The sequence below is a fragment of the Erythranthe guttata genome, chromosome 4 (assembly GCF_056151865.1).
Source record: "Erythranthe guttata isolate IM_541 chromosome 4, IM_541, whole genome shotgun sequence".
Taxonomy (NCBI): domain Eukaryota; kingdom Viridiplantae; phylum Streptophyta; class Magnoliopsida; order Lamiales; family Phrymaceae; genus Erythranthe; species Erythranthe guttata.
The window spans coordinates 6,255,316-6,268,503 of NC_142536.1; the positions used below are offsets into that span (position 1 = coordinate 6,255,316).

A 13,188-nucleotide genomic window follows, 5' to 3' on the forward strand; every position below is an offset into this window, starting at 1 on the left:
TGATTCAAATGCTTTTGAAATAGATTATGAGTTTATCCTTCTTCACAAGTTGTTTACTAATCTTTGCAAATGTAACTTGTGTTTTTAATATTAGGGTAAATTACACTTACACCTCCTAGGTATGCTAAAATAACTTAATGTCCATGCTAAAATAATTACTGGAGCCAAGATTTTATATCCTGACGACTGATATGCACTATATTTGTTTCCGACGGGGCCGTTAATGATACCATAGTGAAAAGTTATAAATCTTATATAAAATAATAAGGATTTAAGAAATGTTAGGAGAGTTATTTCACCCCCTAGCTCTATGTCGTCCCTACCACTACCTGAATCTAATAATCCGTTACAACCCTAACGGAATAACTTATCCAATGCATTATTCTGTCAGGGTTTCTAACAATGTTTCAAGGGTGATTGTACGTATCGATACTACAGGGACCTTAAAGTTATTTTAGTATACCTTAGGGGTGTTAATATTATGAAATTTCAAGCAAAATTTTATTTGTACTCTGAAAAATCGTAAAAAAAACAATCAATCGATTCTTAAAAGAGGGTAAAATGCGAAACCAAATGCACGTTGCACGATAAAATAACAACCCCTCGGTACATTTATACTGTAAAAATATGGTATACTTTCACAATACGAAATGACAAGGGAAAAAAGAAAAACCTGAGAAAAATAATGCACAATACATTTACAAAAGGAATAGAAACTATGTATATATATATAAAATACTGACGAAAAAAGGCCACATGGCTACGCGCTCGAATTCGAAGATGGGTCGTCTTTCCAACCTTTAGTAGAGAGTAGGTCGTAATTGATCGAAGCAAGCTGAGAAAGATTCTGTTTGTCGCCATGAAAATGAAACCAATATCAGACGTAAAATTTGAATAACTGAAAATAGGAGTGAAAATCAAACTAATCGGATTGGAGTTCCGATTTTTTAATTTTTTTTAGGAAATAGAAAACTAATTCCAATTCTGAATTTTCAGAGTCCAACAATCCATTCCGATTTCAGAATTTTCGGAAATAATGTCACCTTTTATAACTTTTGAGAATTCTTCCAAAGTTTTTTTGGGTGGGGGGTGGAGTTGGAATTTCCAGTAAAATTTCGGAAAATCAAAATCGAAATTTCAGAAAAAAATATATTTCAATTTTCACCTCTAACTAAGAAAGACGACTCTTCGTCGGAAGTTACCTTAAACGAGAAGTTGCTAAAGGAGTAGTTGATATTGCTGCTGGAATCGAATTCCGCGAGCCCCACACATTCATCTCCCTGTATTTCACAACCAAGCAAAAAAAAATCAATATTCGAGAAATTCAAATTACGAAATAGAAAAAAAAAATCTACAGAAAACGTAAAGCACAGTACCACTTCTTCGTGCCGATTGCTGGGGCAACTACTGGTACCACTTAAGCTGCCATTATCACTGGAATCTTCAAAATCACTACCAGCATAAACATGCTCGTCCGAAGGGTTCCATGAGTAACGACTCGTAAAATAACTCGTATCCATTGCACCCTCCGATGCAGGTACAAAAGCAGCCTTTTATGGGGAAAAAACAAAGTCGAATTTTTTTTTTATTAGGTCATCGATAATTGTTTGGATCAACAAAAATGATGCCAATTTATATATAGAGAGAGTTCGAACCTTCTGTCTTGCAAGGGTGTCCCAGTTAATATCTCGGAAAAACGGATGTTGCTTGACCTGCATCGTAAATTTTGTTCTTCGACGGTTAATATCTTTTGAGAAATTAATAAATAGGATCGGTTATCAAAGTTAAACCCTTTACAAAACGAAGTAATAGGATCGAATATCAGAATAAAAATCTGCGATAACCTCTTTAGCTCCTACAGCTCCAAGTCTCTGGTCGGGATCTTCGGTCAGTAATCTACCAAAAGATATTAAAATGAACAAAAAAAAAACAGGGGACTTAGTCAAATAGGAATTTGTAAGAGGGCAAAATTTTTGGGCCAGATAAAATAAACATCCATGTATTGGAAATAGTAAGAAACGAAAGATCTCTTACCGATCAATTAAATCATGAGCTTCGAGGCTCATCTCATCAGGAACCGAAGGCCAAGGAATCTTCCGATTTAGAATGTTGTCAAATATTTTCTGAAAAAAGGAAATTGGAAAAGAATATTAAGAAACACAACCAAATAAGGACCTTGGATATACCAAAAATAGTTCCTACCTCTTGAAAGTGACATGTTCAAACTGCACGTGGTTCATATAATTTGAGTAAATTATTTACACATTGTTTAACGATTTAATTGATTAACATTAGCATGAAAAGCTATATTATAAACACAATATTTAATAAAAATCCAAGAATACAAATTATTCCCAACATTCAAAGTCAAGCCGACTATACGAAGATGGGGAGTATAATGCGTTAATTGCGACATCAATCACATTTTACCTAAATTTAGCATAAAATTATGAGCAACGTTTTACATAAACTTGTGGTCTCTTCAGAAGAATAATTTGTCTGTCGTACTCCATAATTTTCTCAGAAAATGAACTAACATTTATAATCAAGAAGTACACAGCATAAGTCTATCGTCCGATTGATTCGATTCACTCAACGGAATCCGTGTGTCCAGGATACACCCAATGGCAATATAAGTACTAAATAAAGGAAAATAATTAAGAGATCGGGGGGGGGGGGGGGGGGAATTGAACAGTCTAATAAAAACCTGAGGATGTTCAGCATTGAAAGGAGGGATGCCAACAATCAACTCGAACAGAATAACACCCACAGACCACCAATCAGCAGTAAATCCTGAGAAAACAAACAACATGATGCACACTAAATTAACACGAAAGTTAACGATCAAGTAAATTGAAAGTCCTCATCCAAACAGCAAAAAAAAGCATGTACTCACTAATGCACGTAATCTCGAACATCGGCAAAAAGGCTACCAAGCTCACACTACAGAACCATACATCTTAAGCAACACCTTAGGCGCTGAATATTACTACATCTTTGTTACCCAATTAAACCAAATTAAGACTGATAAACAACATTCTGGCGACTTTCATTCGAGTACCTATCGACCATTGATATCACACCAATTTTTTTTCTCTCGACTTTTTTTTTAATGGCAAACAGCAGTGGCAAGACAATGATACACTATCTGACTAGCAAGAGAATTGAAATGGTTCTGAAGTTGCTATAAGACGATCAAACTGGTATGACACCTTTCTGTAATTTAATTAGGACAATAAATAAAATGGAAAATGGTTGCGCTAACCATGCCCAGTTCCTAGAAGAATCTCGGGTGCTAAGTAGTCTGGTGTACCCACAGCAGAGCGCTTTTTACGTCTTTCTTGCTGATGCTCAGATGCAGATAATGGTGGTTCATCTTCTTCCATAATAGATGTTCCGCTAACAGCCGGGCCCGACAAATCATCGGTACTGTTGATAAGACCCACTTTTGATAGCCCAAAGTCTGTTAACTGTTCAAATCGATAGCAAACATTAATTTTTGCTCCTCAAATGCACGAGCATCATGAGGTTTCCTACATATCTAAAGAAAGAAAATAAGTATAACCACAAGCATTAAATATGTGCACATCGATTCTGATTGAGTTAGAAGAACTGTCGTAAAAACATATCAACTTACACTTGATTCCCATCAGAAATGTCTATGATATGAATTTACTAGAGAGCATAAATGAGATTTACTTCTGAAAAATTCAATTACATCAAATTTTAGGTCAAGCAAGTCGTGAATCTGGATCCATGAACTTAGAACAGCAAACTTGTGGTGCTGATGGATTCCAATACTCAAATTTTCAACTGGCATATCAGTAAATAAGTGGAAAAGACAATGAACAAGAAAAGAACAGAAGAACGAATGCTACAGCAAATCACGCAAGGTGCTATCTAGTAAGAGTTGCACATGGTGCAGCACTAGCATATTACGATGCATCCTTGTCAGAAAGGAGGAAAAAAATATAGGAGACGAAAAAAAAAAGGATTGATGAAATGCAAATAAAGTGTATCGAGTATTTAGGAAATGCTGTATGATAAGAAAGCTAATCGCAAAGCACCAATTAGACAATTCATATTCAATTATCTGTATGGCACTATGTACAGCAGAAACAAGTAAAAAGAACAAATGCTTGTCAGAATCTAATAGTTCAAGAAACCTACATGTAAAGTTTGAAAAACTGCCTAGTTCCAACTTTTTTTTCTGGTTGAATTTTACAACAATTTAATAATCACAGAAGAGCCTAGAATCATAAACCTATTGAACAGCCTACAAAAGCAAAATCTAGAAATTCGTTATAATCAAATACATCTTCGAAGTATTAATGTAGAAGGGCGTAACAAACGAAACTGTGAAAGTTAAAATGAAAGAAACAAACCTTAATATGGCCATCATGTGCAATCAACAAATTATCAGGCTTCAGATCACGATGGACCACACGGAGAGAATGTAAATATTCCAAAGCAAGCACCTAAAAATGCATAAAATCCAGGTGTTCAGTCACCACGTAACGGAAAGGATGAGCAAAAATGCAGCTGAAAAGCCAGCAAGAGAAACTTACTACTTCGGCAATGTATACACGAGCAACATCTTCATCTAAGCAACCCAGATTTCTCAATAAGGAATAAAGATCTCCGCCATTTAAGTACTCCATTACAAGATACAGGTTTTCACGACAAGTGAATGAATAGAAGAAGCGGACCTAAGGCATCATTCTTTAAGATTAAAATAAAATGATCATACAGAGATCAGAGTTATAGAATTTATCAGCTACAAAAACTCACCACAAAAGGATTGCGAACAGATATCAAAATATCTCTTTCTGCCAAAATACTCTCAACGGCATTCTTCCGTATCATATCTGCTTTCTTTAGAACCTGCAGAATACATAGAAGTTGAATTTCAAGCCATCAAATGAGTTTCAACTACATTATTTGTCGAGAATGTTTTTCATTTTATGATATAATTCAATGTATTGATGTATCTTTTATCTACTTTTCTTGGTCAACTGACACATAGAGGTAATTATCTGCAACAAATCTAGATGGAGAAATTCTTGACATACCTTTATTGCAAACAAATCCCCGGTCGTTCTCTTCTTTGCAAGGAATACTCGACCAAATGCCCCACGACTAATTGGTTTTATAATCTCGAAGTCATCTATTGAGGTACGGTCTTTGGAAGAATGAACTGGGCTACTTCGAAGACTACGCAAAACATCATCTTCCAAAGGAGCATCTTCATCGATTACAGTGCTTGTTATATCAACCTTGTCATCATCAACTAGTTCGCATAGTTGCAAATACTTCTCCCTGGATGATTGAATAAAATTTCAGCACGAGTTCTCCAGAACTAATTTTACTCTAAATTCCAAAGAAAAAGATCACCAACTGACCGGATTAATTTCTCTATACGAGCTCCAAATGTATCTACTGTCAGGGAGTCGAATTTTCTACGATCTATGACAACTTTCAAGTCTTCGAGACAAGAAAGAAGATACTGCAAAGAGCGATCATCATCCAAGGGTGTATTTGCCACACATCTCGCGATATCAGCAAGTTCACTCATCTGCATTGTGAAGATGAGTTATAAGGAAAAGGATTTAAAGTCGATAACAGTAGCTATCAATTCCAAACTACGCATATTGACTCATATATGAGGAAAAATAAAAGGAATATAGCAATTGCAGTCAAATACGTATTCAAATAAATGATAATCAAATCGAAATATACTAAATTTAGAATCACTCTTATATGAAACACCACCTAAGAATTTTGATTTATTTCATCAATAGAAATAATCTGTGCTTCTATCGTGTCCAATGAACAAAACCTAAATGCTTTATAGAATTTCGTGATTCAGGATATGAGGATAATAAAAAGCACAGGCAGTCGGAAGCATCAGCGCGCCAATCCTAGATTATTAATCATTTAGAAAAACAAACAAACCAATCTGCTTATAGAAAATAAAGACTAGAGAAGAGACGAAGAGATATGTGTACGCGACCATTAACAGTTGAATGAGAACAAGCAGAGTGGTGAAAGACAATCCACAACCTATCTTGAGGATGCTTTGGTTTTCGATGACTATTACTTAAATAGGAGTTAACGTGGTATTAATGCATATGCTGTTAGTTTCCGCAGTATCTCATGCCAGCCGAGGGATGGAGTCCCGTTTTTTGTGGTACAAATATGTGCTCAGCGTCAGCTCGATCCCTACCCTCAACCATACACAAAATACTCTAGATGCTAAATTTCACTTACTATGACAAAATAACAACAAATTGTACAAGCACAAAACTGAACATGCTAAATTCTCACTTTCACGGGTACATGGCAAGATTAATATGGTGGTGCTTGCAAGTTGCAAAAGAGATATTATGAGCTTTTCTGGTTGATAATCTGTTTTTTGAGTGTTTACAAATGCAGTTTTTGCTTTTGCTTCTCTTAAAGTAAGTTGTTTCAAGCTATAATCTAAAAAAACATTTCCGCAGCAACTTTTTTGGGCTCAAAGTTTGTATTTTTTAGCCCTTATTATTTTTATTTAAATCCAATTTATAAGGATATTTGAGCTATTTTACAAAAATAAGCCGAAAATTAAAGTTTGTTTTGGCAACACATCAACTTATAAATTGACTGTTTAAAGTTGATTTTTTTAGGAAATGTGCAATTATTCAAAACTTTACTCACAATTGCCAACTTCTACTTTTTCAAAAGCTTTTGCAAACACCACCTAAGTAATTGTGCTATAATAGTTAATTACAATTGTGTGGCATACACGCAAAAGTTATTGGCACCTTTGGACAGAAGAAGCACCCACAAAGGAAATAATAAAAAAACAAAATTCAGCCTATACGATATAATACCTGAGGAAGATCGCCATGTTCTGAGAAAGCACCTTTCCCGGACAAAAGCAAGTCAATTGGGCTCGTCCGAGGTGTCATCAACGGCGACCTCGGCGTCATACTTCCAGCCGATGATGTCGTCATTCCTTGATCAGACTTCGGACCGAATCTCGTCCTACACGATATGGACGGCAAAACCTTCATATCATCCATGGGAGTATTATTATTATCCACCTCAGCAAAACAGTCAAGCATATCTTCAGAGCCTCTACGAGACCAGTCACTAAACTTTGGAGAAACAAGCTCCGACTCTTCGGTCAAACTCGAGTTCGACACTTTAGCACCACCATCAGGGCTCACAGCAGCATTCTGCAAGTCCTTCCCCCCCGAAAAAGATTCCATCAGTTTCTCGAGAGTATCAGCGATTTGAAGGAGACGGTCATTGACTCTTATACCCTTTTGATCACATCTATCGGCAATTGCACATATTCTTGAATGGTCTTCCACGTGCAAAGTTGGGACCTCTTCTTCACAAATCCGACATATTATCGAACTCTCTTCGACACCAGGTTGATCACCCCAATACCCCCACGAGACTTTGTGCTGGTGCTTAGGAATTGGGGTGGGCCCTTTGTGCTCAGTCACCTTGGCAATAGCTACCTCGGTATCACTGATTTCTCTTTGATTTTCTAGTATAGTCGAAACTTCAACAATATCCTCGTTGACTGAAGGAGCTTCTTTGGGGCTTTTTGCAGGAGAGGGAAATTTCTTCCAAGATGCCATACGATTCCTACTAGCACCAGAGTCTAGGTTATCTTTCGTGGTTTCGGCGAGGGGAGATGGAAATTTTCCAGGTACAGCAGGGCGCTCGCTCTTCCACTCGGATTGTTCTTGACTGTGGAACTTCCTCGTCGAGGTAACCTTCAAAGATTTTACGTCATTCGGCAACTTTAAATCCCTTTCGGGGCCCGGAGGAACTAGTTTTTCTGCGGGTTGAAGTGATTGACGAATAGGAAAAACATGTTCGTCCTCGGCTAACCCACTCTCTTTATGGAACTGTAATAATCTAGTACATCTGGTGAGTATAAAAAGCATTCGTGTGTGGAGCTGCTTTAAAACGCCCATTGGAAGTTCTTGACGTCTATCGTCCAACTCTTGCACTATGCCTTCACATTGAAGCCAAAAATCTCCAGGTGAAGTCATGGCACAGCTTCGAGCCAATACCAGCAAGTCCTCTATAGTCTCTTGCCATTCTGGATGCATTTCTGCGTTCTTTTCTAAAATACCGATCAAATCTGCGGCAAAAATATGCAGATCTGAGTCCACTTCTTCCTTTGCTTTGTCGAATTTTGTCCTAATCATGGATAAAACCTCCTGTGTGCAGTTTAAGATAATCATGAGTTTTTTCCAGAAGAAATAAGATCCTTACTGAGAAACAGTAGCGATTTAATCTATTAATATCTAGTTACCTCCAGGTTATTTAACCTTTTCGGCTTCCAAAACGGGTAGGGTCGTACGCCTTTGGAATTCAATTCGTGAGAGAAACTTTTGATATCGCCAGGAAACCTCTTCCTAGGCGCGCTTGTAACGCGGAGTATAGCTTGAAAGCGTGGAGATTCGGACTCTTTGGGATTATCACATTCAAATGATGCCTACAAAAGTATTTGAAATTGGCTAATTTATACGTATTAAATTACAATAGCAGAACTAAATTACATCGGAAGTGGTTCTGAAATTACATGCTTTACAGCGTTCAAAGAAAATACACCTTTTACCTTCATCTCTGGAGTACATGCATCTGAACTTCTGAGAATTCCAGGATCACCCCATGATGAATCAAATTGACCTGAATTAGCCAAGTCAAAAATCATGCACATGGAGATTAGAGTATACAAGCGTAACTTGTTGCATCGTTTTGGTTAAATTGTTTCTCAATTACTGGTTTTACTCTATGGAAAATATTTGTCGAAACATCTATAGAAAATAAGGAAAATTAAGAGCAACTATGGAAAATGCCTGACGAATGGATGACTAATAACCAGATATTGCATATTTATATCCAAGTCGAGTATGCTGTATGTATGTGTGAAATCAAGCAGCCAGTATGTATCTCTAGCTATCTTCCTTTGGAGAGGGAATTAATACTCATGTAATCGTGTAGGAATAATCATAATTTCACTCTACATATTATTATTTTCTTGTCAATCAAATTATCTACTAGTTATTTTCTTGAAATAATAGCAGCGTAATGCCTATATTCCAAAAGAGTTTTTACCAAATCCGAAGATCTTATTGTTGTAGCCTACATACAATAAAACCAAGACTGTAAAACTTCAACCTATAGGAGCCTCAAGCGCTTACAAATTAGGCATTGATGAATACGCGTATCGATGACCTATTAAGACCTCTCTTTTATTATTTCTGCTAATTGGATTGTTTTATCACTTAACGATTGCTACACATTTATTAATTGAATACTTTGTCTGTTGAATTTCTCCGAGTTATGAAAAAATATCCTATCATAACTGCACAAGTGTGTTTAAAGATTGTCCAACACTGGCAAAAAAATGAGCTACTGAGAAAACTATCAGCAACTCTTTAAACTAGAACCGTCGAACGGTTAACCCCCACTAAACTAAGCTCCTATAGATAGTCTTTCATTTCTCTTCAAAAAATGGAGCCACGTGTTTCTTTAGATTATTTTGATCAATCTTAACACCGTCTAACAAAGGAGATAAATACCGTTTTTCTTTTACATACTAACATAACAGTGGCCAGACAACTGCGATAATTGTCTCAAACCAAGTATGTCATATTGAGCTGTTTCAATACTCATAGCAGTCATAGGGATACGTACAGCCTCCGTGTATAAGTTATCAAATTCAAGTCAATCAGTACGATTTGGTAGAGCAAAATAAAAGTATTATTTAAAGGACCAGCACTAAATCGTATATATAAGTTGTTCATTGGACAAAAGAACTACAACCGATCATCCCTCATTGCCAGATTCTAATTTATTCCCAAATGTGTGACCGAGACAAACAATACATTGTTCCGGTTCATACTATACAGTTCAAATATACTAAGTGATTGAATATCGAGCATTGAATATAACTACAACAATGCAATCGAATATTGATGGGAAGCATTACCAGTAGCTCCAGATGACGACTCTGCATTTTGGAGCCTCGATCGTTCGTGAGCCTGGAATATATGTGGGCTCTGATCTCTCGATGCACCGCTCTCAGTCGACATACTATCCGAATTACTCCCGTTTTCGATATTTTCAAGAAACGATTTCTCCTTCTTCTTTTTATTAACACTCAAAACCCCATCACTCGCACCAACGCCGCCACCACCACCCACACCTGCAAACGGCCGAGACAAGTTACTCGAACCCAGAGCAGCTCCCTTCTCCCTGCTCCCAAAATTGAAGAAGCTCTCCTGCGGCAACGGCCCCGATCGAGTCTTTATCTTGTTCAACCCCAACGACGACGCCACTATCGGCGACACAGACACCGGGGTGGGGGCAAGAGGCGCCGCCGCCGCCGCAGCCGCCGGAGATGACTCGTCGGACTTCTTCAACTTGGAGGAAGTCAAAATTACGGAGGTGGGCTTGGTTAAATTGACGGTATCTCTACCTTTGAAGGGGTCCTTCTTCTTGAGGAAGCTCTTGGCGGCGCTGGTGGGGGTGGTGGCGGCGGAGGGCGAGGGGGAGATGTCCTTGGAAATGGAAGGCGATAGGGATTTGGGCTTTTTCTTATCGGATCGGATCGGGGAATTGGAGTTCGACCCGAAAGATCGAGGGCTGTTGGATGATCCATCTGGGCTTGAAGTATCCGATTTCTTTGAAGAGAAAAATCTGCCCTTGAACACCATTTTTTTTTTTCTTCTTCTTCTTCTTCTTCCCCTTTTGGAGGTGAGTTTTTTACAGTCCAAAAATGGGGGGCGCTACAGTTGAGAGATGAGAGTGAAGTAGCAGAAGCACATGGGGGGGCGGGGGCGGGGGGTGAAAAAGATGGATATACAAAGTGATTGTGTGTGTGTAATTTTAGTGGGTGATAGTGTGTGTGTGCGTTTCAAGGTTGAGCGGTTTAGCGAAGCAGACGCGCAGGGAAGAAGAAGTGGGGGGTTGATGATGTCAAGCAACTAGGAAAAAAAAGACCTCATTCACTCTCTCTGTGTGTATATCAGTGTGTATTTGTGTGTGTATTAATATATTATATGTATATAAATTTTTTTTTTTTTTTTTTTTTTTTTTTTTTTTTTGAGTAAATTCAAGTCCATTACAAGGGGAAGTAGGGGAGGGGGGGACTCGAACCCTAGACCATTACCCTATTGGTAAAGGCTAGGTACCAACTCTCCTAGTGAGGGTTGGTTATGTATATAAAATATTAAAATGTAGCGTATTATATTTTTTTAAGTTAACGAGGCATATAAAATATTAAAAATGTAGCATTATTATAGCTAAGCACCCGTAATTTATTTTTAATAGGAAGAACCCCTCATTTTCTAACAATCCAAAACAAAACCCCAATAGTTTCTCTTTGTATGCACCCTCCATCCCTTGCTGAAAGAAATCGATCACCGTCTCTTCTAACAATAGTCGTCAAATCATCATCCTCAACTTTTCACAAACATCCACTGAATAGTTACCCTCAGTCGTCGGTCCCACTTCAAAGATTAGAATCAAAAGAAAGATATCGATGAGAGGAATCCAACGTTGTTTGAATCGTCGAATTTCGATCATCGGATCTAGCCCCAGGCAAGCAAAATTGCATAAACACACACAAATTTTTAACGTCATCTATAAAAATTTAGTAGTCCACTATTTCGTTCCCAACGTCAACTGTAGATTAAAATTGATCAATCAACTATAATTTGTCAGATGCTATCTATAAAAAATCCGTAGTCAACTATAATTTTTCATCAGTTAACTATATTAATATTTAATTTAAGATCGAAATTATTGTCCAAATGGAATTCCAGGAACAGAGAAAAAGGAGAGAGAGAATAATAAGGGATTTTTTAAGGTTCAAGAGGAGTTATACTTCTCGGAACATAATTTACCAATTGAATTACCACATAGGATAAGTACGAACGTCATGTGAAATAGTACGATAAGATCTTATAAATGCGTTACATAAATACCCTTTGAGTTAAAACTTAAATAATAATTAATAACTTAGAGTTGATTACAACTTAATTGTCTATTAAATTGTTGTTGGATAAATAACAATCTTACAATTTTTTTTCTTCTATCATCTCTTTCTTCTTCTTCTTTCATATTTTGTAAACCCTAAACCATATTTTTTCCCCTTATTTCTTCTTTGTTTATTCCAGCCTCTTTATTGTGTATTCTTCTGATTGATCTTTAACTCTAACATGCAACGTTTCTGTTTCATCTTCTGGCAATCCCTCTATAGCCGTCAAGTGCTATGACCAATATTATTTTCTCTTATGTTGATCATAAGTTATTCAGTTTGAATTTCGTCAGGTATTGGTTGAACTATCATTAATTTGACAAGTCGATGCTACGGTGTCTGTTTCAACAAAAGTCAAGTATGAGCATTACTTGTCTGATCACCCTGTTAGTCTACACTCTTCTTTTGACACATGTGAAACTAGTTTAGATGACGAAGAGGAGATTACCACAGTAATGATTCAACAACAACAACAATATGAATTGCTCAAAACATGTCTTGTTTTAGATGAAATGATTAAGGCCTTAAAAACACAAGTTGCTGAACTCGAGAAAGAAAAAGAGGTACTTGTATTTAAATTAGATCTAATGTTGAGAATGTAAGATAAAAAATAAATTTTGAAAAATCTCAACCTTGTATATGTACACTTCTTTATTAGGCTTTATTTTCAAAAAATTAATTTCAAGGTATTTTTAAAATGAGGTTATTTTACATACCCCCCTAGCCACCAAATAAACTAGGGATAAACCCAAGCCCAAATCATCATTTGACATACCCCCTGGGGAAGCGAAAGTACTATACTACCCTTATGTGCAATTTTCGGTCAAACTGCATTCAGCATTTATGGTCCTGCATTTATCATTTTCGCTGATTTATTTATTATTATTATTTTTTTTTTTTATAAATCTGTTTGTTAAATATATATATATATATATATATATATATATATATATATATATATATATATATATATATTTTAATTTTTTTTATAAATAAAAAAAATTATTTTTTTTTTTTTTTTTTTTAATTTTCAAAACAATATGTTTACAGTACTGAAAATAACTACATGTAACTATAGTACCTATAGTAATTCATAGTTATGTTCGTTTTTTCCCCATATTTTTAGTCGATCA

The 13,188-nt window shown here is 36.4% G+C and overlaps 1 protein-coding gene across 1 annotated transcript; it reads right to left on the reverse strand.

Moving 5' to 3' along the window:
• Positions 1 to 588: 588 nt before the first annotated feature.
• On the reverse strand, positions 589 to 11,081 carry LOC105972327 (Protein kinase superfamily protein). The gene is made up of 17 exons (XM_088816715.1): positions 10,004 to 11,081; positions 8,627 to 8,697; positions 8,321 to 8,503; positions 6,873 to 8,225; positions 5,403 to 5,575; positions 5,073 to 5,319; positions 4,792 to 4,884; positions 4,569 to 4,709; positions 4,386 to 4,478; positions 3,266 to 3,470; positions 2,708 to 2,793; positions 2,035 to 2,123; positions 1,845 to 1,896; positions 1,656 to 1,712; positions 1,377 to 1,550; positions 1,203 to 1,280; positions 589 to 847 (listed from the first exon to the last, which is right to left on the reverse strand). The coding sequence occupies exons 1-17, from the start codon at positions 10,728 to 10,730 to the stop codon at positions 761 to 763; spliced, it is 3,909 nt and encodes a 1,302-aa protein (XP_088672841.1). The 5' UTR covers positions 10,731 to 11,081; the 3' UTR covers positions 589 to 760.
• Between the last annotated feature and the right edge of the window lie 2,107 nt (positions 11,082 to 13,188).

Excerpts from the sequence above, each read along its gene's own strand:
- LOC105972327 (XM_088816715.1), bottom strand. The coding sequence starts at position 10,730 with ATGGTGTTCAAGGGCAGATTTTTCTCTTCAAAGAAATCGGATACTTCA. Across the intron at positions 8,504-8,626 it reads CATGTACTCCAGAGATGAAG|GCATCATTTGAATGTGATAA; the intron begins GTAAAAGGTGTA and ends ATACTTTTGTAG. Across the intron at positions 1,713-1,844 it reads GAGCTGTAGGAGCTAAAGAG|GTCAAGCAACATCCGTTTTT; the intron begins GTTATCGCAGAT and ends TTTACGATGCAG.